This window comes from Staurois parvus, unplaced genomic scaffold (assembly GCF_062004578.1).
Source record: "Staurois parvus isolate SC_StPar_1 unplaced genomic scaffold, SC_StPar_1.0 ptg000586l, whole genome shotgun sequence".
NCBI classification, from domain to species: domain Eukaryota; kingdom Metazoa; phylum Chordata; class Amphibia; order Anura; family Ranidae; genus Staurois; species Staurois parvus.
The window spans coordinates 1890596-1917085 of record NW_028318382.1 but is presented as its reverse complement, the minus strand read 5'-3'; the positions used below and the strand labels follow the sequence as shown (position 1 = coordinate 1917085).

At 41.4% G+C, this 26490-nt stretch overlaps 1 protein-coding gene across 3 annotated transcripts in view; it reads left to right on the top strand.

The window, feature by feature from the left end:
• The window catches only part of OGDH (oxoglutarate dehydrogenase), a 127261-nt gene that overhangs the window by 25372 nt on the left and 75399 nt on the right, over positions 1–26490 (top strand). For all 3 annotated transcript variants that reach the window (XM_089692442.1, XM_089692441.1, XM_089692444.1), the window contains exon 2: positions 1086–1341. In XM_089692442.1, the coding sequence (XP_089548568.1) occupies positions 1120–1341 (222 nt within the window). In that variant the 5' untranslated portion in view covers positions 1086–1119. The remainder of the gene's footprint in view (positions 1–1085; positions 1342–26490) is intronic.

Below are 26490 nucleotides of genomic sequence, written 5' to 3'. Positions count from 1 at the left end.
GGAGATATTCACTGTACCTACAGGTAAGCCTTATTACAGGCTTACCTGTAAGTAAAGATAAAAAGCGGAGTTTACTACCACTTTAAAATATCCTTAAATCAGACCCTCCCTTCTCCAAACATAAAAAGCTCTGGTGCATGCACCTCTGCATATTGATTCCTAAACATCTTTAACCGCTTCCCATCCAGCTACATACTGGTACGTTACTGGATAGGAAGGGTGGTATCAGTTTTTTATAGCTAAAATAAATAGTACAAAAATCTGCCCATGCTTGCATACAAATGCGAAAGCACGCCAGTCCCGCACGCATATGTAAATAGCAATTGCCCTACACATGGTGTCACTGAGAACATCAGAGCTAGAGCAATAATTTCAGCTGCAGACCTCCTGTGTAAACTAAACTGGTAACCTTTAAAGTGTCACCTATATGGATTTCTGGTACCGTAATTTGGCGCTGTTCCAAAGGCAGACGCAATTTTAAAGCATTTGGTATCTATTTAGTAGTTGTAACATCCGTCTTGCAGCATTTAGATGTACTAGCAGATTTAAATACAGTATCAAACTGAAGATGAACACCAGCTAATACTTTATATTCAGTTGTAGCAAACTGTTTTTTTCCTTTTTGGGATAAAGATTTTACATAAATAAAATTAGATAATTTTAAGCACCACTGCCAATGTTAAATGGTCTGCTCATCCCTGTAACTGCAAGAGAGCTTTTCTTTTGAAAAGCAACAGACTTACTGGCTGGGTCACCAGATGAAAATAGAGGAAGGCCTAACAAAAAGGAAATGAAAACAGTCATTACATCAAATTGGCAAGCTACAAGATAAGAAAATTTTCCTTTGCATTTAATTCTGCTTTAAATACTTTTGGCGGCTAAACCTTGCATGCGTTGTGGCCATCTAATGTCTGTAGGTACCTTCACTTGAGGGGTACACTGACAACCTAGAAACTGTCTGCACATAGGATTTTACATCTAGTTTTTGCGTTTACTCTTTGTAATGCTAAAAGAACACAGATCAGAGCTCAGATTCTAAACTCAGTTTTTAATATTTTGTTTGTCTTTTTTTCTTTCCCTTTCAGGTTCTGGTAATTGGTCCCCCACAAGGACAGAAATATGTTTCATTTAAGGACTTGTGCTGCTAAGCTTAGGCCTTTAACGGCCTCTCAGACTGTACGATCACTGTCACAGAGTCAACCTGTGGCCCCAAGGACGTTTCAGCAAATCAGGTGTCTTAGCACACCTGTGGCCGCAGAGCCTTTTCTCAGTGGGACTAGTTCTAACTATGTAGAAGAAATGTACTATGCATGGCTGGAGAACCCTAAGAGTGTACATAAGGTAAGGAGGGAACACAGTGGTTTTGCAACTGCTCTCAGCCTATAGTGTAACACTTGCATCAGCATATTCTGGGTGAAGAAAAATACTCATGAAGAATGCCTGGATATTGGATGCTGGAGGAAGAGGCTGCATTAAGGAATTCTTAATGGATACAGGCACAGCTGATTACAGAAGCCTTGGATATCGTTTTATGGATCAGTGCAGTCATGCACCTCAGGCTTTATTGGATTCATCCCTGTAGTCATCGTTTATTAGAAAACTCTTCATGAGATATCTCTACTGATAGTTGTTATATGTGGCTGCTTGTGTCTAATGACCATTGATAGGGGAGACCAGCAACAAAGCATCAGGCCTATTATGCTTCTTTTACGTTGCTATAGAGATATTTTATACCAAATAAGTTCCTTGTTCATACTACTGAAAAAAATGTCAGTGTGATTCTGGGAAAGAAGTGGCGAATAGACCCATGATAGCTAGTTTATGTCTTAGAACTGAATCATTGGTTGTTGTGGGTAATACTTCCACTTTTTCTTTCCTCAGACGAAAGGAATGTGCATCTTTAATCCTTTTCTGGCCCGATTCTTTTGTCCAGGCTATGGGGGGGATTTACTAAAACTGGTGTACTCAGAATCTGGTGCGGCTGTGCATGGTAGCCACTCAGCTTCTAACTTCAGCTTGTCAGGTTAGGCTTTGGCAGTAAATCCTGGAAGCTTATTGGTTTCTATGCAGAGTTTTTCCAGTTTTAGTAAGTAACCCCCTTTGTGTCCTAGCTTATGTCTTGTATTAGAGCATGACTATAGTAGAAGGTCCCTTTTTATATTGGCTAATATCACTTTAGAGCTGAACTCCAGGAATTATTTGCAATGGTCCAGCTTATTGAAATGTAAGCATGCATTGCTCATACTTGTCGCACTGCTGGGAGAGCTGGAAATCACTGTAGTATTCTGCACCACTGCAGTGATACCATGACTTTTCTGCTCCTGCTCAGGTTTATTGCGCTTGGCTGCCCAACTGCACTCTGATCACAGGGAGTAGCCTGCTCAGTACTGCTACATTTCATAGAGCGCAGTGTATTTTTAAAAAATAAATACAAGGTGTACACTGGTTGGGGAAAGGGCAGTGATGTCATGATCTCCTCTTCCCCATGTGCTTCAACCATTTTTAATTGAATTTTCTTTCCAAGTAAAAACAAAGCATAACAGCGGAGTAAATACTTAGACAGCATCGATCACGCAGTGTCAATGGCACACATATAAACTACAAAGTCTTAGCTAGACTGCTCAGTAAGCCCAGTCCGATCCTGGAGAGGAACATAGTACTTAGGAAATTAATGTGTCAATGAACATGAGTCTAAGTTCATAATAGCAAACAGTCCAAATGCTATGATGGAACAATGTGTGATCATAACAAAATAACATATAGGAGACTTGAGTTACAGGACCTAGACCCCCCCCCCCCGCCCAGTCTGATGATGCAGCAGGTCCATCTGGGGTAATATATGATGGATCCGACTATATAAATAGTGGGGACCCATAGGGGCTGCATCATCATCAGTACTGAGCATCAAAAAGTTTGACAGCAAAATGTCAAAGTGGTTGACAAAGTGTTATGAAGTACCAAAACCTCCCAGTCCAGTGGACATCTTAATCATTTATTGGGACAAATAACTCCTAAACTAAGTCAAGGTTGCCATAAGACATAAAATAAAGAAGTAAAAAAAGATGGGAACATGAAAAAGACAAGGAAAAGAAAGTAGATCCGACTGGGAGTCTAGTTCTCGCCAACCCAGAGGTCAGTCCTGTGCGTCCGGAACCTGTAGGTAAGTAAGCCATGGGGTCCAGATCTTTTAAAAAATGGTTTGTTTATCTCGCAAGACACTTACAATCTTTTCATTAAGTATAATTCAAGTGAGCTTACTCTTCATCAAAGCTAGATCAATGATCTGACTATTCCAAGCGGTGGCTATAGCGATTTTAGTCACTAGAAACATAAAGTAGATTAAAGTTTGTGTGTGTCTTGGGATATTCTCAACTGGTTTCTTTAACAAGGCAATGCAGGTGACTTTAGTTATGTTGACTATAGTAACTGAATATATAAGAGAATGAATCTTCATCCAAAAACGTCAGACTTTAGAACAAACCCTCCTCCTCCTCATCTAATCAAAGAATGCCTTGTATTAACGATAAAAAAAAATACAAGGCTGTCTATGAAGTGTAGCATTACTCAGTGAGTGACCCCCTTGTGATCAGTGTGTAGTAGGTGAGCCACTCACATAGAACTAGACCAGGACCCAAAAGAGCCACAACTATCATTTTAGTAGTGTGGACTACTACAATGATTTCCAACTTCTGATGGTCCATCAGGTATGAGATATGTGCATATACCTACATTGTGCTAAGCTGTACCTGTGTATCTATGATATACAAATAATTCCTGGAATTTAGCTTTAGGAGCTTGTTCACACCATGTCTGTAGATCTACATTGATCTTCGTAGATCAAAGCAAGTGCACATTGTTCAAAGGTAAATGGGACACACTGCTGTCACATAGAGGTTACCAAGTTCATATGACCTTTTGTATAGATAACTATAAATCTTAAACTTGCTGACTGATTGGATGGATCGAACTAGCTGAACTTTGACCAGCGTGGGGCTGTTCCTACTCCACAGAAGCTCGACTACAGCCGTTGATCAGTGTATTCTGACAGAGGCAGATCACACTGTCACAACGCAGCATTTCAACGGAGGGAATTCATTTGTGTGGGGTTTTTTTTTTTTTTTTTCTGTTCAGCCACTGTCTTTGGCCAGCTTTAGGGGAGAAGATCTGTGACCATTTTTTTTAGTGGAAGAATTGTTACCGAGTAGAGCTGGCCTGATATTTTCTATATTTCATGCCCATCTGTAGTACATGGTGGTTATTGACCTTTTTCAGAAGGTCATACTTAAGTTATTGCTTTTAATGCCAAAGGTTGCAGTTCCAGTAGTGTGACACGTGGAGATATAGTGGCTTTATTTACTCTGTTGACTTTATCTTCTGATGAATGTCTCCTTGTACTATGGAAATGTTAGAAACTGGTTTAAACAAGCTGAAACACAGCTGAAAGCAGGCTACAGACTTTTTTGTTTTTGAAAAGCAATAATTTTTATAATGTGCCAATATATTCATCTACATTATATAATAGTAAAAGGGCTTGAATGTCAGACTTCATATACAATCAGACAAGATACAGCAGGAAGAGAACCTGAGACTGCAATCTAAGAGGTGGGAAGATATTAGACACAATAGCAAAGCCGACCATACATGGATCAAAATTCAACTGGTTCAGCAGGAACCTACTGAATTTCGATCTGTGTATGGGCAGGTGGTTGATCGATATCTGTAAAACCGTCCTGTTGGGTTTTTGCTGCTCGATCAGTGCTGCAGACTACAGCTGGCAGCACTAATCAGTGTATTCTGACGATGGGGAAGTCTCCCCACCATCAGAATACAATCGGAAGGATTCCCCCATTCACCTCCAAAGTGTGGATGGGAAATTGAGTAATTTCTCTTTTGTCAACCTGCTGGTTGAACGAAAAAAATGATACATTTATGGTCAACCTAAGGGTGAAGGGGGTGCTTACTTGGTGATGAATGGTTGGATTAGACAGGAAGATGGGAATGCAGTTTTGCTGAAATTTGGGTTGAGGGTCTTTTAAAATGTGAAGATGGGGATAGTCAAATAAAAAGTTACATTCATTTTCCAAGGCCCCACTATATGGAGGAATGTAGCCACCCTCTCTTTTCTGCTCCCAAGATGGACAGTGGAGCATGGGAGTACACATGAATGCAGCTAACTTGCACTGCACATACCAAACAAATGGAATTGAGGAGGAAAAGGAGTTCATGGAGGATGTTATGAACAAGCAGAAAAACAAAGTAAGAAACAAATTCACGAAGAATAGATTACAGGGCCATTAAGTAGTAGATGTGTATGGATTATTATTTTTGGAAAATAAGGATATGGTTTACTGTAATTTTCTTTTGAAAGTGTTTCTTTAAAGAATAATAAATGGGGTGTATCTAGCATATTTGACACCCAGGATATATAATTTGGTTACCAACCCCCTACAAAATAATTTTAGTAATCTTGAAATTAATAACTACTTCAGAAAATAAATGCTGACAGTTAAAACTGTGGTGGCCTTTAAACTTAGTGGTCATTATAGAAATGACCCCCTTATAATAAAGCTTACCTGCAGATACAAGGAATATCTCCTAAATGTGCACTGTTTAGGCGATATTCTCTATTACTGCAGCTGGTGACATCACCAGCGCATGCGCTCTTGAAGGACCATACTTATGCCTTACCTTCAGAGCTGTGCAGTGGTCTTGACTCCCGCATGCATGCATGGCGGTGAACGTCACCGCAGCTTGGTCATTTAAATGGCCAGACTCTCTGAAAACAAAAGGAATAGCAGGTGAAGATGGAAGCCCTGTCAGCGGTGACAGAGCTTTCACAATATAAACTTCTTTTTTTTTTGTTCCGCTTTAAACCTGAATTCCATGAATTCAGCAACTTTGTAAAAGGTAAGTCCTAATAGCTGCCTATGGGCTTATCCCTATTGTTCATATCCGACAGGTTTATGTCTCTGCCTACACTCCATACAGGAGTCTGTGAGAGAGGAGCAAAGCACAGAGAACAGCTGTGCCCGCCCCTCCCCTCTGTTGCCCATTCACAGAAGCCTTTGTATTGTGTGAATGAGTTCACACAATACAAAGGCTTCTGTGATTGTGTGGGAGGTGGGGAGGGCAGGCATAGTAACTGCACGGACTCTAAACTTTAAAGTCTAGCCCTGGAGCTCTGGAAGCTATGCTGCTGGAGCACAATAAACCTGTCAGATATAAATAATAGCAATAAGCCCTCCCTGACAGATTGATCAGTGGCACAATTAGGTTATTTTCTGATACAAAATCTTTCTTGGGCTCCTTTCACACAAATGGTCCAATTAGCTGCCTGTCAGATTTTCACCAGTAGCTGTGGATTGGTGTGGAAAAATGCAGACGTTGCAGCTTTCCTCATTGCTCTGTACCACAGCTGACAGCTATGTGGAAGTGTGAATGGGACATACAGAAAACAAAGTAGTTCTGCAAAATAACACAGCGCTCTACACAAGTGTGAACCAGACCTTAGGTCCCTTTCACACCATCGGTCCAAATAATAGACAGGTGGACCCGATTTGACCCTCCATTTAATCTAATGGACCAGCAGGTGTAAACTGACTTGTGCCCATTACCACCTGCCTTCCTCCAATTTGATTCAGTCCGTTAAAAACGGAACGCGATCTGCCCCCCTCCATCTAGGTGGATCGGATCAGAGGGCAGTCAGGTATAAACGGGCAGAGTCCCTTTATACCCGGCCACCTATAGAGCAGAATGGGCTCTGTCCATGTCCGCTCTGCAGAAATTGAGCAGACGCAGGCCTGTCATCTGCTCGCTCTGCTCTGATCAGCAGGGGAGCAGCTGAAAGATCTGAAACAAGTTTACATTTTACAATTTCCTTCTTCTCATTCAGGATGAATTCACACTATAATGCTGTCAAATCGCAGAGCAGTCGGAGTGATTCACCGCTTTGGCTGCTCTGTGTTGCTGGGTGCGCTAGGGGGTCAGTGTGGTGCGCAATTCAACTCATCACATGGCTCCCTTTGTTTTGTTTTTTATGTACAAGCTTTATTTGAAGTGTACAAAACGTACACTTCATCCATTGTAATAGCAGTGTGATTCTGGACGATTTGATGCGACAAAAAGGAAGTATGTCTGCATTCTACTATAGCATGCTGCAGTGCCACGTGAATGGGACACATAGGAAACAATTGTTTCCTGCGTATCTGCATTGACAAACATTTTACCATGCGTTAAAATAACTGAGCATATAGTGTGAATTGGCCCTTAGGGCAGCTTCACACTGCCCCGCTGTGCTTTTGCTAAAGCATAGCTAGGACACGGTTTTCTTGCAGGTTAACTGCACTTTTTCATAGACTTTTATGAGATCCTGTGGGGTTTTTTTTAATTTAGTTTAAAAAAAATGCACCAAAATTCCTGCATGCTTCATCTCTTGTGCGCTTTTTGGAACTGCACCAAAACCGCAGGACATCATAGATGTCTATGGGAAAGTTTGTGAGCTGCACGTTTTATCTTTGCTTTGCCCAAGCGAGACTGCAACGGGCCAGTTTGAAGTTACTCTTATTGAAGTTTGTGACAATTTTAGAAAAGTGATAATAAGCTGAACCTTCGGTACTGTGGAATATAGGGAGGCAGGTCCGCCATCCACACAAGCGAGGTAGCTGGAGGAATCCCCCCTGCTAGGACCTTGTATTCTGAAAGTAGGATTCTCTGCTGTCAGAATACACTGGTTAGTGGCTGCAGCTGCCAATCAACAAAACTTTTCCAACATTCCTGTTAGACAGAATGTATTGAAATGCTTCTGGTCCCAGCTGGAGAAACTGAATTTCAATGCATCTATGGCCAGTTTAGTGATGCAGTCCTTAGTCATCATTTTACCACTGCCACTAGATTTTATAGATCATGTGTAGCAGAACAGTTTTAGTAATCTTCAACAGGGTGTTCTGTTTTAAATCCTCTCTGAAAGGAAAAAGTTAAATAATTATGATAGGTGAGTATACACTGGCAGCAGCATGGCTCAGCAGTCAACACTTTGCCTTGGTAGCAGTAGCATCCTGTGATCAGTGCTCATCGTATTTTCTCTGGTTGGGGAGTATATGAGTTTCCTTCAAGTGCTCCGCTTTCATCAGGTGTTCAAAAAATGTTGAAAAGTTAATTGGCTTAATTAATTTTTATGCAATGTGTAAATTGCAAGTATCTGTGCAGGAATTTCCAATAAATCACTGCAGATTATAGTGCTGCACTTCGATATAAATAGAAGAGGCGGTTAAACTGGCAGTAATTTCTGAGATGTTCACATTCTCCTTTATTGTGGGCATGGCAGGCTTTATGGTAATTCAGAGGTGCTGACTTCTAACCGCTAGTAGAGGGAAGTGGAGGTGTTGCCAATGGTAGCTAAGAAGATGTTAAAGCTGAACTCCTGCCTTACCTTCAGTCTTGGACAGTTGTACATGTTCCCCTACTGTACTAAAATTGCTTACTCTCATTTCACCACATACTGTGAGCTTCTCTTAGTGTACATTAGAAGTTGCAGCAAGCCAGAGCATGCCTCATTTCCTGGTTGAATGACATCCAGCATCATCTAACCTCAGCCCTACGGTCGCTGGGTTGTCTTTATATATATATATATATATATATCTACAGTCAGGTCCATAAATATTGGGACATCGACACAATTCTAACATTTTTGGCTCTATACACCACCACAGTGGATTTGAAATGAAACAAACAAGATGTGCTTTAACTGCAGACTGTCAGCTTTAATTTGAGGGTATTTACATCCAAATCAGGTGAACGGTGTAGGAATTACAACAGTTTGCATATGTGCCTCCCACTTGTTAAGGGACCAAAAGTAATGGGACAATTGGCTTCTCAGCTGTTCCATGGCCAGGTGTGTGTTATTCCCTCATTATCCCAATTACAATGAGCAGATAAAAGGTTCAGAGTTCATTTCAAGTGTGCTATTTGCATTTGGAATCTGTTGCTGTCAACTCTCAAGATGAGATCCAAAGAGCTGTCACTATCAGTGAAGCAAGCCATCATTAGGCTGAAAAAACAAAACAAACCCATCAGAGAGATAGCAAGAACATTAGGCGTGGCCAAAACAACTGTTTGGAACATTCTTAAAAAGAAGGAACGCACCGGTGAGCTCAGTGACACCAAAAGACCCGGAAGACCACAGAAAACAACTGTGGTGGATGACTGAATAATTCTTTCCCTGGTGAAGAAAACACCCTTCACAACAGTTGGCCAGATCAAGAACACTCTCCAGGAGGTAGGTGTATGTGTGTCAAAGTCAACAATCAAGAGAAGACTTCACCAGAGTGAATACAGAGGGTTCGCCACAAGATGTAAACCATTGGTGAGCCTCAAAAACAGGAAGGCCAGATTTAGAGTTTGCCAAACAACATCTAAAAAAGCCTTCACAGTTCTGGAACAACATCCTATGGACAGATGAGACCAAGATCAACTTGTACCAGAGTGATGGGAAGAGAAGAGTATGGAGAAGGAAAGGAACTGCTCATGATCCTAAGCATACCACCTCATCAGTGAAGCATGGTGGTGGTAGTGTCATGGCGTGGGCATGTATGGCTGACAATGGAACTGGTTCTCTTGTATTTATTGATGATGTGACTGCTGACAAAAGCAGCAGAATGAATTCTGAAGTGTTTCGGGCAATATTATCTGCTCATATTCAGCCAAATGCTTCAGAACTCATTGGACGCCGCTTCATAGTGCAGATGGACAATGACCCAAAGCATACTGCAAGAGCAACCAAAGAGTTTTATAAGGGAAAGAAGTGGAATGTTATGCAATGGCCAAGTCAATCACCTGACCTGAATCCGATTGAGCATGCATTTCACTTGCTGAAGACAAAACTGAAAGGAAAATGCCCCAAGAACAAGCAGGAACTGAAGACAGTTACAGTAGAGGCCTGGCAGAGCATCACCAGGGATGAAGCCCAGTGTCTGGTGATGTCTATGCGTTCCAGACTTCAGGCTGTAATTGACTGCAAAGGATTTGCGAACAAGTATTAAAAAGTGAAAGTTTGATTTATGATTATTATTCTGTCCCATTACTTTTGGTCCCTTAACAAGTGGGAGGCACATATGCAAACTGTTGTACTTCCTACACCGTTCACCTGATTTGGATGTAAATACCCTCAAATTAAAGCTGACAGTCTGCAGTTAAAGCACATTTTGTTTGTTTCATTTCAAATCCACTGTGGTGGTGTATAGAGCCAAAAATGTTAGAATTGTGTCTATGTCCCAATATTTATGGACCTGACTGTGTGTGTGTGTGTGTGTGTGTGTGTGTGTGTGTGTGTGTGTGTGTATATATATATATATTTGGATTTCAGTTCTTTCAATCATGGAGGCTCAACATCACTTGTGAGCGTTAACCTAGAGCAGTGCCTAGGATCACCCGCTCTTCCAGGCTGACATCATTCACCAAAAAATGTTGCTATTTACAGAACTCCCAAGAGCCAGTCTACTTCTTGCTTCAAAGCTGAACGCTCCTTAGAGGAGTACTCAAGCAGGGTACTATGATGTTTTCCCGTAAGCTATGTACAGTATCCTGCTCTCCCCTCCTACCAGCCTGGATTTTGCTTGTATTGCATAGAGAAGCACAGCAACCCAGTGGTGATTACTGGATGTAAAATAAGGTATGTAATGACCACACATTTTATTTAAAAATCGCAGGAGCATGGTGATGTGGCGGATATACAAAATATAAGCAGAGTAAACGCTAAGGCCACATATACACAGGATACTTCTGAACGATGGAAACTGACTGCTGGTAAACGTAGGTTAAAAAAAGTCTGTTTAGCTGCATTTGCATAACGAGTTTCTGCACGTTTGCATTTAGAAGCGATTTTTAAAGATAAGCACAGGAGAACCTCCCAAATGCCCAGAATGCACTGAAAAGTGGTAAATGATTAACTATTTTAGACTGTTTCAGATAAATACAGAGAGTAGAAGCAGAGACAGCAGTATGTGTTGAGATAATTAGGGGTGAGTTGCTCATTAACTTTTCTTTTGTTTCCAAGGGTGGGAAAGGTGTCTGGTGGAGGGAGTCATTATGGTCACCTATCCAGGGGGTCTTCATTAGGAATTTGAGGTGTGAATGGTCATTAACATATCTTTTGTTTCCAAGGGTGGGAGAGGTCTGAGGTGTGAATTGGTCATTATAATGTGAGACAAGCTTGGTAGGAACATCCTGTGTTCAGTGTTTTGTCCATCTGAGCACCTTGAAAATGCTTTGCATGCATTTTTCATGATGAAAAAAGGTTCTGGACAGCATTGGGGACTGGAAGAGTTAAAAAAAAAAAAAATAAAATTATAAACGCGATTTGCCGCGTTTAGCCACATTTTATGCGTTCAAAAAAATGACTGTAAACTCAAATGCCTGTAAACAACTATAAATGAAGATGTGTACATGGAAAACATAGGAAAACATTAGGGTGAGTTCAGGGGCTGCTGAAAAAAACACTGAACACCTCCTAAACGTGAGTTTATCAGCTGCAGTGTACATGAGTGCTTCTCTTTAAAATTAGAGCAGAGGAACATGGTACACAGCTCTGTCAGATTCCATGTTTTAGCTTTATAGCAACTGTTTAAGAACAGGAGCTAAATCCCGGATTACTATTCGACTAATGCAGGCCATAGATGGGGAGAAAACCGGCTGATTTTTCTTAAAAAAACCGAAAAATCGGTCGTTCAAGTGGCTGACGTTACCAGGAACGGTTAAAAAAAATCAGCCGATTTTCATCCCGTCTACAGCCGGCAAAAAGTGTCCCTGCAGAGAGCTCCGCTATTTCTTTGACAGTTCCTTGACATTTATAGCGGTTGCAACAAAGGATACAGATGTTTTTATTCGGAAACAAATAGATACATTGTTGCAACCGCTATAAATGTCAAGGAACTGTCAAAGAAATAGCAGAGCTCTCTGCAGGGACACTTTTTGCCGGACTGGAATTCCTCTTCTTCTTCATCTTCTTCATCCTCTTCTTCTTTATCCTCTTCTTCATCCTCTTCTACTTCTTCATCCTCTTCTTTTTTCTTCTTTTTGTCTTCCTCTTGCAGGTCACTGCTGATGCGCAGATGTTTTTATCGGTAAAAAGATCGGCTGATTTGCCCATCATTGCCGCGAAAATCGGCCGATCGACAAAATCGGACGATTTTTTTTCCAACTTTACTGATAAAAAAAATCTGCCAAAATACCGAAAAACGGCCGAACAATTAGCCCACTAATGATCCGAAAATCGGCCGATTTTATTTTCGGCCGAAAAATCGCCCGATTTTCGACCCATCTATGGCCTGCATTTGTGTGTCCCCGGTAGTTGATGTAGTGATTGTGTCTTTGATTCATCTGAGAACACTGCTTCTCTATTAGATTCACGGTACCACAGTTTGCAGGTTGGAAGTCTTCCTGCTGGCTCCGTCTGCACAGAGGGTTAGAAGTCACTCAGTACAGGCCAGTTCTTGCTGGAATAAAAAGCACGTCATCTCTGACTGGCAGAGATCCAGTCTGAACAGGGAAATCCACTTCCAAGAGGGTTGGGTCATTGGTTTTAACATGCAGCTGTTAACCATTTGCTTTATTCCGATCTTGCTGCTGGGGGAATCCTCTAAAACTGGGGGAAATTTAGTAAAGTAGGGGCATTGACCATAGTGTCTTCCCTTCTATTTGGCTTTGTCTTTCAGTCTGCATTAGTAGTTGGAGTCTGGTTAATGTGGTCAATGCCTAGACTTCTTTTATTGTAGTTTTGTTCAATTAAAATAGCAGATATAGCCCTGTAACCTTGCTGACCAAACTGCTTTGCACTATGCAGTTTATGAGCAGCTATGCAAGGGCTCATTCAGAGGAGCAGCAGTTCTTTCTGCTACTTTAAACAACCCCTAATGGCCAAATTGATTTTTCTGTTACCTAGTTCATTTGTATGTAATAGTCATGTTCTTTCCCTGCCCTTCCACCCCATTTTTCTCTCCTCTTCTAATATAATGGTTTTTAACACTGCAAATTGCAGGTGTAAGTCACTGGATGGTTTCCAGTGGCCAGATACAGTTTTTTTTATTTCATTTGGTTGTCTAAACAATGTTGATGGTAATGAATTTATCCTCTTATAAGTGGGCATATGTTGAGTTAAGCATTGTTCTAAGTGCAGTAACCAAAAGTAACCACGCACAATTGATCTGTTGCTGATCTGACATCACTAAGCTGGGACTTAATTTGTTAAAGTGGTAGTAAAGTGTCCCCCCAAAAAAGAGAAAAAATTTCCCCTTGCAAGTCAATGTCATAATGTGCTAGCACGCAACACACAAAGGGCTTCCATCTTTACCTGATCTTCCTTCTGTCAGTATGCCAGTATGACGTCACTTCCATGCATGTGCACAGGAGCCACAGTCTCAACACCGCAAAGTGTTTGCTGTTTGGATGAGGTGGAGAGTATAACATCACCACCTTACCTCTCCACCTCATCCAGTCTGAGAATGCTTTGCATTCATTCAGAAAATGCAAAGCATTCTCTGAATATTGCCTGTGCCAAATGGTCGACCTCCTCTTTTTAGAATGCAGCAGGCCGGCAGCTTAGCATGGGCCTTGGAAGCAAGTGAAGATAGCGGTGTCTAATTCAGTGATTTCCAGCTTCCAGGGGGATTTGCCATGTACAGTATATGCAAAGCTACAGTGGGGATCGAACGTTTGGGCACCCCAGCTAAAAATTTGTATTAATGTGCATAAAGAAGCCAAGGAAAGATGGAAAAATCTCCAAAAGGCATCAAATTACAGATTAGACATTCTTATAATATGTCAACAAAAGTTAGATTTGATTTCCATCATTTACACTTTCAAAATAACAGAAAACAAAAAAATGGCGTCTGCAAAAGTTTGGGCACCCTGCAGAGTTAATATCTTGTACTGCCCCCTTTGGCAAGTATCACAGCTTGTAAATGCTTTTTGTAGCCAGCCAAGAGTCTTTCAATTCTTGTTTGAGGTATCTTTGCCCATTCTTCCTTACAAAAGTCTTCCAGTTCTTTGAGATTTCTGGGCTGTCTGTCACGCACTGCTCTTTTAAGGTCTATCCATAGATTTTCAATTATGTTGAGGTCAGGAGATTGTGAAGGCCATGGCAAAACCTTCAGTTTATGCCTCTTGATGTAATCCCCCATGGATTTCGAGGTGTGTTTAGGATCATTATCCATTTGTAGAAGCCATCCTCTCTTTAACTTCAGCTTTTTCACAGATGGCATCAAGTTATTATCCAAAATTTGCTGAAATTTTATTGAATCCATTTTTCCTTCTACTCGTGAGATGTTCCCTGTGCCACTGGCTGCAACACAACCCCAAAGCATGATTGATCCAACCCCATGCTTAACAATTGGACAGAGATTCTTTTCATTAAATTCTGTGCCCCTTCTTCTCCAAATGTACCTTTGCTCATTCCGGCCAAAAAGTTCAATTTTAACCTCATCGGTCCACAGAACTTGTTTCCAAAATGCATCAGGCTTGTCTATATGTTCATTTGCAAAGTTCAAACGATGATTTTTGTGGGGAGGATGTAGAAGATGTTTTCTTCTGATGACTCTTCCATGAAGACCATATTTGTACAAGTATCTCTTTATAGTGGAATAGTGTACCACAACTCCAGTGTCTGCCAGATCTTTCTGGAGGGATCGTGCAGTCAAACGTGGGTTTTGAATTGTTTTTCTCACAATCCTGCGAGCTGTTCTGTCTGATATTTTTCTTGGTCTTCCAGATCTTGCTTTAACTTCCACTGTTCCTGATGACTGCCATTTCTTAATTACATTCCGAACAGAGGATACTGAGATCTGAAAACGCTTTGCTATCTTCTTATAGCCTTCTCCAGCTTTGTGAGCGTCAACTATTTTCAGTTTCAGTTTTCTAGACAACTGCTTAGAAGAACCCATGGTGCTGATTGTTGGGGCAAGGTCAGATGAGTCTGGGCATTTAAAACCTTTGAGATTGACATCATCTGGTCTTCCCAGAGGATGATTGAGAACAATCCATGACACTGGCAGGTCTCAGCTTTGCAAAGGGGGCAGTGCATGCTATAAATTCTGCAGGGTGCCCAAACTTTTGCAGATGCCATTTTTTTGTTTTCTGTTTTTTTGAAAGTGTAAATGATGGAAATAAAATCTAACTTTTGTTGACATATTATAAGAATGTCTAATCTGTAATTTGATGCCTTTTAGAGATTTTTCCATCTTTCCTTGGCTTCTTTATGCACATTAATACAAATTTTTAGCTGGGGTGCCCAAACTTTCGATCCCCACTGTATATTGGTCTAAGCATGTAAAACTATACAGTACCATATCTGAAATTCATCTTTAAGGCCCCAAAATCAGTCATGCACCATTTTTTAAAATTCTTTTTTCCAGAAGTGTGCTATGCTGCAGTGTATCATTTATTGGCCACTACTGTACAGTACATTGGGTGCTCTTCACAGTTCACATGGTGCATGCATTGTGCTAATGTGCTGAAATACATTTGTTTTACTCTCTTAGGGCTCATGTACACTGCCGCTCCTAAAGTGACGTTCAGGAGCTGTTGAGCATTTTTTTTCAGCAGCCCCTGAACTCTCCCTAATGTTTTCCTATGTGTCCATGTACACATAGTCATTTACAGGCAGTTGATTTCACAGTCGTTTTTTTTGAACGCACCAAACTTGCGTTCAGGAATAGATTTTGAAAAGCTTGTGAATGCAGTTAACCGTGTTTATAAGCGTTTGCGTTTAGAAGCGTTTTTTAACTGTTCCATATCCAGATGCTGTCCAGAGCCTTTTTTCATCATCAGAAATGCATGCAAAGCGTTTTCCATGTATTCAAATGGTCCCAGTACACCAGTGCAGTCAGTTCCAGGTTTCGCGTGAAGGAAAAAATGGTAGAACATGCTGCATTATGCTCATGATGGGATCCATAGTGAATACAACCAGAAAAGACAGGTAACCTCAACACATACTGCTCTCTCTGCTTCTGCTCTCTCTTTTTCTCATAATGTCTGAAATAGTTAATTATTTACTGTTTTTCAGTGCATTCTGGGCATTGGGAAGGTCTCCAGAGGTTATCTTTTAAAAACGCTTCTAAACGCACATAAACGTGGTATGCAAACTGCCGTTTTTTAACCTACGTTTTTCAGCAGTCAGTTTCCATCCTTCAGAAGAGTTTTCCAAATGCCCCGTGTACATGAGCCCTTACCATAATGTTGCTATCTGACTGGGCCCACAGTCCGTTTTCTATTTTGAGTGGCAGATTGGAGTAAGTTTCTTCCCGTTCTGGGTTTCATTGGTGTCAGAGGCTCTTGTGGAGAGATTATGCAAAGGAGGCCATTTGTGAATTCTGTTTTTTAGGAAAACCTGTGTTTTTTTTTTTTTTGTTTTTTTTTTTGTTAATAAACAGCTGCAGCAAGCTGAATAAACAATTTGACTGTCAGTGTTGTAGGTGGCAGCTTTGGAAGCACAGCTGATCACTGGATCATAAAAGAATAATTTGAATAACTCCGCCTGTTACTCTAAAATGAAGAAGACCTTAACCTAATTTGTAATGAGAGTTCTATTCTATACAGATATAAAACAGTAGAGTTTATACCCTGTAACTGATCCGGTACATTTCAAGGGAGGCTTTTAGATAGCAGACACTGTTTGTCATTGTAAGTGTATGTCTGAAGGTCAGGGCACAAGCTAGTAATTCCCGCTGTTCCTGCGTTCATTGCCCACTGGTGATGCATTATCTGTGACATTTAGCATGAACAGGTTCCAGAATAGAGATAGGAGTCTGGAGTGATGGTCACGTGATCCCAGCACTTGTGATTGACATGAGTGTGCATTCCTGCATCTAGAGATTGATCCTCTCACTATGGTACATGCTGAGTAACCAAGCAATAAGCTTGTGTTCTGTTCTTAAATATATGTTACCTGAAATGCATTCTTGGGAAATAAATGTCCTTTAGGGTCACAAGGGCATTGGAAGGATAGTAGTGCACAATGCACAGTATAGGTTATTATAGCAATAGCTGGTGTGTATTTACATTGTCCTGTAAAATGTCATGGGGATTATGTTGTACCTGAATGGTGGGTTAACTGCATTCATGGAAAATTTGGTGGGGGGGGGGGGGGGGGGTGGAGGCACAGGAAATCACATGTAGCAGCATGTCAACTGAATGAAAGGACACAGTGTCCCCAGTGTCTTAATGTCACTCGGCAACACCAAGCAGAGCCACAGTAAAAGAGGAAGTGCTTATGTAACCCTTTATGTGTGTAGTATTAGCTGAGAAATACAGTTGTATTTCTGTATGTAGTCAGGGCTCTGTTTGGTATTGCTGTTTATTTCAGGGATTTAGCTGGTTAAGATGTGTAATCGCTGATTGACGATTAAACTAACTGTAATTACAGTCCTAGTGTGTCTGAATCTTTCACCCCTTAGATCCTTCCCTACGCTCCTCTCGTGACTTACCAGGATTCTTAAAATAGGTTGGACTCATGTTAGTGCTAGAAAGGAATTCACTCTTTAGTCGACCTCTGGTCTTTAATCACTTGCCCCTCCAGAGGATTTACCCCCCCCCCCCCTTCCTGACCAGGCCATTTTTTACGATACGGTGATGACAATTGCACGGTCATGCAACGTCGTACATAAATAAAATGTATGTCCTTTTTTCCCCATAAATAGATCTTTCTTTCAGTGGTATTTGATCACTTGTGCGGTTTTTATTGTTTGCGCTATAAACAAAAAAAGACAATTTAAAAAAAAAAAAAAAATATATATATATATATATATATATATATATATATATATATATATATATATATATATATATATATATATATATATTTGACTTGTTGCTATTAAATATGTCCAATAAAAAAATTTAATAAAATCTAATTTTGTCATACATTTAGGCCAAAATTTATTCTGCTACATGTCTTTGCTAAAAAAAAGAAAAAACCCCAATACATGTAAATTAATTGGTTTACGTGAAAGTTGTAGGATCTACAAATAGTGGTATACAGTCAGGTCCATAAATATTGGGACATCGACACAATTGTAATATTTTTGACTCTTTACACCACCACAATGGATTTGAAATGAAACGAACAAGATGTGCTTTAACTGCAGACTGTCAGCTTTAATTTGAGGGTATTTACATCCAAATCAGGTGAACGGTGTAGGAATTACAACAGTTTGCATATATGCCTCCCACTTGTTAAGGGACCAAAAGTAATGGGACAGAATAATAATCATAAATCAAACTTTCACTTTTTAATACTTGGTTGCAAATCCTTTGCAGTCAATTACAGCCTGAAGTTTGGAACGCATAGACATCACCAGATGCTGGGTTTCATCCCTAGTGATGCTCTGCCAGGCCTGTACTGCAACTGTCTTCAGTTCCTGCTTGTTCTTGGGGCATTTTCCCTTCAGTTTTGTCTTCAGCAAGTGAAATGCATGCTCAATCGGATTCAGGTCAGGTGATTGACTTGGCCATTGCATAACATTCCACTTCTTTCCCTTAAACTCTTTGGTTGCTTTTGCAGTATGCTTTGGGTCATTGTCCATCTGCCCTTTGAAGCGGCGTCCAATGAGTTGTGAAGCATTTGGCTGAATATGAGCAGATAATATTCCCGAAACACTTCACAATTCATTCGGCTGCTTTTGTCAGCAGTCAGATCATCAATAAATACAAGAGAACCAGTTCCATTGGCAGCCATACATGCCCATGCCATGACACTACCACCACCATGCTTCACTGATGAGGTAGTATGCTTAGGATCATGAGCAGTTCCTTTCCTTCTCCATACTCTTCTCTTCCCATCACTCTGGTACAAGTTGATCTTGGTCTCATCTGTCCATAGGATGTTGTTCCAGAACTGTGATGGCTTTTTTAGATGTCGTTTGGCAAACTCTAATCTGGCCTTCCTGTTTTTGAGGCTCACCAATGGTTTCCATCTCGTGGTGAACCCTCTGTATTCACTCTGGTGAAGTCTTATCTTGATTGTTGACTTTGACACACATACACTTACCTCCTGGAGAGTGTTCTTGAACTGGCCAACTGTTGTGAAGGGTGTTTTCTTCACCAGGGAAAGAATTCTTCGGTCATCCACCACAGTTGTTTTCCGTGGTCTTCCAGGTCTTTTGGTGTTGCTGAGCTCACCGGTGCATTCCTTCTTTTTAAGAATGTTCCAAACAGTTGTTTTGGCCACGCCTAATGTTTTTGCTATCTCTCTGATGGGTTTGTTTTGTTTTTTCAGCCTAATGATGGCTTGCTTCACTGATAGTGACAGCTCTTTGGATCTCATCTTGAGAGTTGACAGCAACAGATTCCAAATGCAAATAGCACACTTGAAATGAACTCTGGACCTTTTATCTGCTCATTGTAATTGGGATAATGAGGGAATAACACACACCTGGCCATGGAACAGCTGAGAAGCCAATTGTCCCATTACTTTTGGTCCCTTAACAAGTGGGAGGCACATATCCAAATTGTTGTAATTCCTACACCGTTCACCTGATTTGGATGTAAATACCCTCAAATTAAAGCTGACAGTCTGCGGTTAAAGCACATCTTGTTCGTTTCATTTCAAATCCATTGTGGTGGGGTATAGCGCCAAAAATGTTAGAATTGTGTCGATGTCCCAATATTTATGGACCTGACTGTATATACTGGAATTTTTTTTTTTTTACTAGTAATGGCGGCATTCAGTGACTTATTGCTTGACTGTGGGACTGCGGCCGGCATTCTGACACTGGGGAGAACTGACTAACTGATCCCTGATGACACTAATATGGTGATCAGTGCTAATAAAAAACACTGACACTGTACTAATGACACTGGGATGGAAGGAGGTTTACATTTGGGGGCGATCAAAGGGGTTAACTGTGTGCTGTATGTGTTTTACTGTGTAGACATGCTGCTTTGTATTGCTCTGCTGTGCAGAGCAATACAAAGCAGCCTCTCTGTGCTGACAGGGGAGAGATCTGTATTGCTTACATACAGACCTCTCCCCTGTCAGCTTCACCGATGATCACCGAGTGTCGGCTGAGAATCGACGGCTGGGACCCAGTGATTGAGATGCTGAGGAGCCATTAGCGGCATGCGCCCCCTACTTGAAAATACAAAATCACGTATATATACTTGATTTTTAGCATCCCTATTATTGTAATCAGGGGTTTAGTATTTATGCACTGGCCTGTCAGCAGATTCATGAGTTTGCATGTGTATAGTAGACATTGGGGCCAAGACATGTCTGTTGCTTACTCATCTCACTTGGGGCATAAAAACATTTGTCACCAGTGCAGTTAGTGTTTATGATCACCATTTTCACCCTGCAAATGCCTTGACTCTATAGTGTTTACGACAATAAATGCCTGTGTATTGCACACTCATGGGCCATGAATACAGACTGCACCACAGACACATTCTGGCCTTTGTAGGCTGCAGCCAGAATGTTCTCATCTCCATTAGAGTTATCTTGGAACAGTTTAGAAAGGTAAGTAGAAGGAGTCATGGTATAAAATTACTGTACAGCAATGTGCCTGGCCTATGTAACGGAAGTCCAACACCATCACGGTGCACTGTCACTGCAGGGATCACTATTCACTCGAGAAGATCTAGGTTTCCATACAGGCCGGGTATTTGCTTGTGGTGAACACACCCAGACAGAACAAGCAGCATTCTTGTGTGCTTACTGCAGTCAAACAGACAAATTTGCTCTCCATGGTTATCAAAGTGTCACTATTGTGATCACAGTTTGCAATGGGGTGTCAGAGTTCTTGTGACCGTCACAAAGCCGAGGCAGCCATTTTGAGGATGTGACATGTTAGAAAACCTTCAGCCTCCCTACAGTGACCTAACACAAAGCCCAGCATTCATGTCTCTGACCGGGCAATTGCACTCTGCCTGCATGACCAACCACCCTAGGAGGTCTCGGAATATACCTTCCTTCAAAATAATTTTTCAATCCACATAGTGTAAATGGGTTAATTACAGTTAATTATGGCTTTGAGTTGGGTTGTCACATATCTGCTGAAAGTTGGAGACCTGCAGTGGAATTGCTTGTTCTGTAACTTGATTCATAGGAGGGATTGGTCCAAGGTGGAGATACAATGATAGATTGCAGAACAAGATTTACAATAAGCAAAGATGAATCATACAACGCATTAAATGTAGAGCGTCCATATATGTGAAAACTTGGTACTTAGATCTGTAGCTGGAGTTGATCTTTAAAGGACCCACCAATAATGAGGGCACATTTCCTATTGTTGAAGAGCTCATTGTGCTAAATTATAGCCCAATTGGACATTTCATTTAAATCCGCCAAATACATTCTGGATGCTTATAAACAAAAGATGTTTAATGTCTTGCAGTTTTCTGTCCAAAACAGCTACAGCTTATGTAGAACAACCTGTCCCCCACCAGCAGCTGAAAAGTTGGACCTCTGCTTTGTTCAGGGAAGTTGTGGTCTTCCTGTAAAGATTCGACTCACAACCCTCTGAGTCACAAGAAGCTATTAGCAGAGTTCATGCTCTGATTGAAGAGCTCTGACTCAGCAGAGGGCATGTCAGGAGAAACCAATGCTTTGCCACGGAGAGCAAAGGTCCCGCTCTGTGTCATGCTGGCAGGGACAAGCTTTTCTACTCAGGTAGTGACTGCTTTGTCACTGTAAGATTTGTAACATATTTTCTTTTGATGTGTCTGAGATGTATTTAGTTGATTTACACTAAAAGCTCAATTGGATCTTAATGTGTTATTAAACCCAGAATGCCGACTTCATATGGATATCCTCATTGCCCACACTGAAGTGAAATCTTTATATTATACACCAAAATAAGTACCTCAAATACCTTTTAGAAGAGTCCATATACCACAGTCACATGACATATTTTAATTGCTCCACATCGCACTTGTGAAATGATTGTCATGTGGGCAGCTAGAAGGGAGGAAAAAAGCCAGCCATACATGGATCGACATTCGATCAGTGTGTGGGGACTTTGGTTGTACAGAATGCGATCTACCAATCCTGTTCAGTTTTCCCCGCTCGATCAGCGCTGCAGGCTGTAAGTGGAGGTGGGTGTGGGGGGGGGGGGGGAATTGGGTACAGGGATTTCATGGCAATCTGAAGCCACCCCTAATCTGATGAAAAGATTTACCCAGGGAAGCTTGCTGAGGGGGGGAAAAAAGGAAATTAATTCTTCCTCCATGCGCATTTACGGTAGCAATGCCACAGCTGGAAGAATCTGATGCTATTTTGTTGCCACCGGCAATTAGTAAGTGAAGAGAAATGGCAGGATCAACCAAATATTTATTAATGTGGCGAGAATGCATGATTGAAAGCTTCTGCTGACAGGTATAATACCCACTTTTAAAGAAAAATGCACTTGGAAAATTTTTTAGCTTAAAGTGATTGTAAAGGCTGAAGGCTTTTAACCTTCATGTATTCTATGCCTGAAGGTAAAAAACCTTCTGTGTGCTGAAACCCCCCCAGCCCTCCATAATACCCACCTAAGCCTAAATAACCCCCTCTTGATCCAGCAATGTGCACTGGAGTCTCAGCTATCCCGGGATTCCCTCTTCTCATTGGCTGAGTCAGCAGCAGGAGCCTTTTGTTCCCGCTGCTTTCAGTCACAGCAAGTGAGCCAATGAGAAGTGAGAGAGGGTGGGGGCTGAGCCTGAGCTCTGTGTGTGAACGGACACACGGAGCGGCGGGTGCCCCCATAGCAAGCTGCTTGCTGTGGGGGCACCCGACAGGAGGGAGGAGCCACCACAGCCTGTAGGGGACCCGAGAAGAGGAGGGCCCAGGCTGCTCTGTGCAAAACCACTGCACACAGCAGGTAAGTATAGCATGTTTGTTATTTTTTTTTTATTATGCCTTTAGAGTCACTTTAATGACACTTTAAAGTAGAATTGTATTTCATTTGTCTTTAAATAGTTTGGCTCCAACATAGCATAATTTTTGCTCCTTAACATAATTTGTGCCTTCTGTGAGCACGATAACATGCTGTAGTAGCATCACCTATGTACATTATGTAGTGCTGTGTTCTGGCAGCGATTCTGGTGACTTTCTGTCTGCTGCCATAACAAAATAGGCTGCCTATATGCTTCCCCACCATTTAAGCCAGCCATAGACGGTTCAAATTTCGATCTGTTCAGCAGGGTCTGGCCAAGATTCAAAGTTGATCGATCAACTTGGGTACAAGCAGCCTGTTGAATTTTAAATGCAATTATTGCTAGCAGCTCTTATAGCTGCCAACAGTAATCACTGTGTTCTCCCGGCATGGACAGTGTCCGCCATAGTTGCAGGAAAGAAAATCACTCCATCTATGGCCGGCTTTAGAAGTCTTGTGTTTTCATCAGTGAATACAAGACTTCTGATTCGTAGAAGTCGGCTGTACTGCTGCAAAACAAAGTGCATGCTGTATAATGCCACTATAGTATGATATTGCTCATTTGAGCTAGGTTGGCCCAATTTTACAGTCAAATGTGAGTTGGAATTCTACTTCAAGTTCTAGAAATACAATTCTATCCATCTAGTACAAAGTGATCTGGGGTGTAGTAAGTTTATTTTGCTTTTAATCACTGTCCTGGGGAGGGAACTTCAGATATGCTAGAACTGTATGTTCCCAAACAGAACAGGAAAAAGTATTTTTGCTGACTTGCTCGTCCGCAAAGTCCAGCCTGGCCAAAAGTCTTATCTTGCTGAAAAGACAGAACAGGAAACAGTATTTGGTAAAAACAATGAGGTAAGGGGCTAGCCCTGCAAGTCAGTGTATCAAGTTAAGGGCTCATGTACACGGGGTGTTTAGAAACTGACTGCTGGAAAACGTAGGTTAAAAAATGTCAGTTTAGCCACATTTGCATACCACGTTTATGCGCGTTTAGAAGCGTTTGCATTTAGAATCGTTTTTAAAAGATAACCTCAGGAGACCTTCCAAAATGCCCAGAATGCACTGAAAAATAGTAAATAATTAACTATTTCAGACCTTTTGAGAGAAATAAAGAGCAGAAGCAGAGAGAGCAGTATGTGATAAGATGACCTGTCTTTTCTGGTTGTATTCACTATGGATCCCATCATGAGCATAATGCAGCACGTTCTACCATTTTTCCTTCACGCGAAACCTGGAACTGACTGCGCTGGTGTACTGGGTCCATTTGAATACATGGAAAACGCTTTGCATGCATTTCTGATGATGAAACAAGGCTCTGGACAGCATCTGAATGTGCAACAGTTAAAAAAACGTTTCTAAATGCAAACGCTTATAAACACGGTTAACAGCGTTTACAAGCGTTTGAAACACTGATAAAAATCTACTTCTGAACACAGGCTTGGTGCGTTCAAAAAAACGACTGCAAACTCAATTTTCTGTAAACGACTGTAAAAGACTATGTGTACATGGACACGTAGGAAAACATTAGGGAGAGGTCAGGGGCTGGTGAAAAAAACGCTGAACAGCTCCTGAACATCAGTTTAGCAGCTGCAGTGTACATGAGCCCTAAGGCAGACTGCCTAAAAGAGATTCACGTCTCCCAGTAATTCTTTTAAAATATGTTGAAAGTACCCTGCAGTGTCCTTCATAGCATTGCAGCATTCATTTTTTTAAATATTTTCAGTTCTGCCTACTACATGCAAACTCATTTGTGTGATTTATAGTACTTCATCCTGCTAACAGTGTCTGAATGAGTTTGCAGTGATTATAAGGCTAGTTTCTCACCGTTGTGGGTGCAGGACATTGTGTAAATTGCACGCGTTCCTGCACCTGCAGTCAAAATGCACTGCTTTTTTGCAGGCACCCCTACAGGTGAAACTCGAAAAATTAGAATATCGTGCAAGAGTTCATTTATTTCAGTAATGCAACTTAAAAGTTGAAACTAATATATGAGATAGACTCATTACATGCAAAGCAAGATAGCTCAAGCCGTGATTTGTCATAATAGTGATGATTATGGCTTACAGCTCAGGAAAACCCTAAATCCACAATCTCAGAAAATTAGAATATTATGAATAGGTGCAATATTCTAGGCTCAAAGTGTCCCACTCTAATCGGCTAATTAAGCCATAACACCTGCAAAGGGTTCCTGAGCCTTTAAATGGTCTCTATCTGGTTCAGTAGGAATCACAATAATGGGAAAGACTGCTGACCTGACAGTTGTGCAGAAAACCATCATTGACACCCTCCATAAGGAGGGAAAGCCTCAAAAGGTAATTGCAAAAGAAGTTGGATGTTCCCAAAGTGCTGTATCAAAGCACATTAATAGAAAGTTATGTGGAAGGGAAAAGTGTGGAAGAAAAATGTGCACAAGCAGCAGGGATGACCGCAGCCTAGAGAGGATTGTAAGGAAAAGGCCATTCAAAAGTGTTGGGGACTTTCACAAGGAGTGGACTGAGGCTGGAGTCAGTGCATCAAGAGCCACCGCACACAGACGGATCGTGGACATGGGCTTCAAATGTAGTATTCCTCCTGAACAACAAACAACATCAGAAGCATCTTACCTGGGCTGAAGAAAAACAGACCTGGTCTGTTGCTCAGTGGTCCATAGTCCTCTTTTCTGATGAGAGCAACCTTTGCATCTCATTTGGAAACCAAGGACCCAGACTATGGAGGAAGAATGGAGAGGCACATACTGCAAGATGCTTGAAGTCCAGTGTGAAGTTTCCACAGTCTGTGTTGATTTGGGGAGCCATGTCATCTGCTGGTGTTGGTCCACTGTGCTTCATTAAGTCCAGGGTCAACGCAGCCATCTACCAGGAGATTTTGGAGCACTTCATGCTTCCTTCCGCAGACGAGCTTTATGGGGATGCTGACTTCATTTTCCAGCAGGACTTGGCATCTGCCCACACTGCCAAAAGCACCAAAACCTGGTTCAATGACCGTGGGATTACTGTGCTTGATTGGCCAGCAAACTCGCCTGACCTGAACCCCATAGAGAATCTATGGGGCATTGCCAAGAGAAAGATGAGACATGAGACCAAACATTGCAGAAGAGCTGAAGGCTGCTATTGAAGCATCCTGGTCTTCCATAACACCTCAGCAGTGCCACAGGCTGATAGCTTCCATGCCACGCCGCATTGAGGCAGTAATTGCTGCAAAAGGGGCCCAAACCAAGTACTGAGTACATATGCATGTTTATACTTTTCAGAGGTCCGATATTGTTCTATGTACAATCCTTGTTTTATTGATTGCATGTAATATTCTAATTTTCTGAGATTGTGGATTTGGGTTGGATTTTCATGAGCTGTAAGCCATAATCATCACAATTATGACAAATCGCGTCTTGAACTATCTTGCTTTGCATGTAATGAGTCTCTCATATATTAGTTTCACCTTTTAAGTTCATTACTGAAATAAATTAACTTTTGCACGATATTCTAATTTTTCGACTTTCACCTGTATGTATCAGAAAACTCAGTACGGTTTTGGGGGCATACAACAGCACTGTGTGGTTTCTGTGCAGCTGCGTCTTAGAAAGGGTACAGGGACCTTT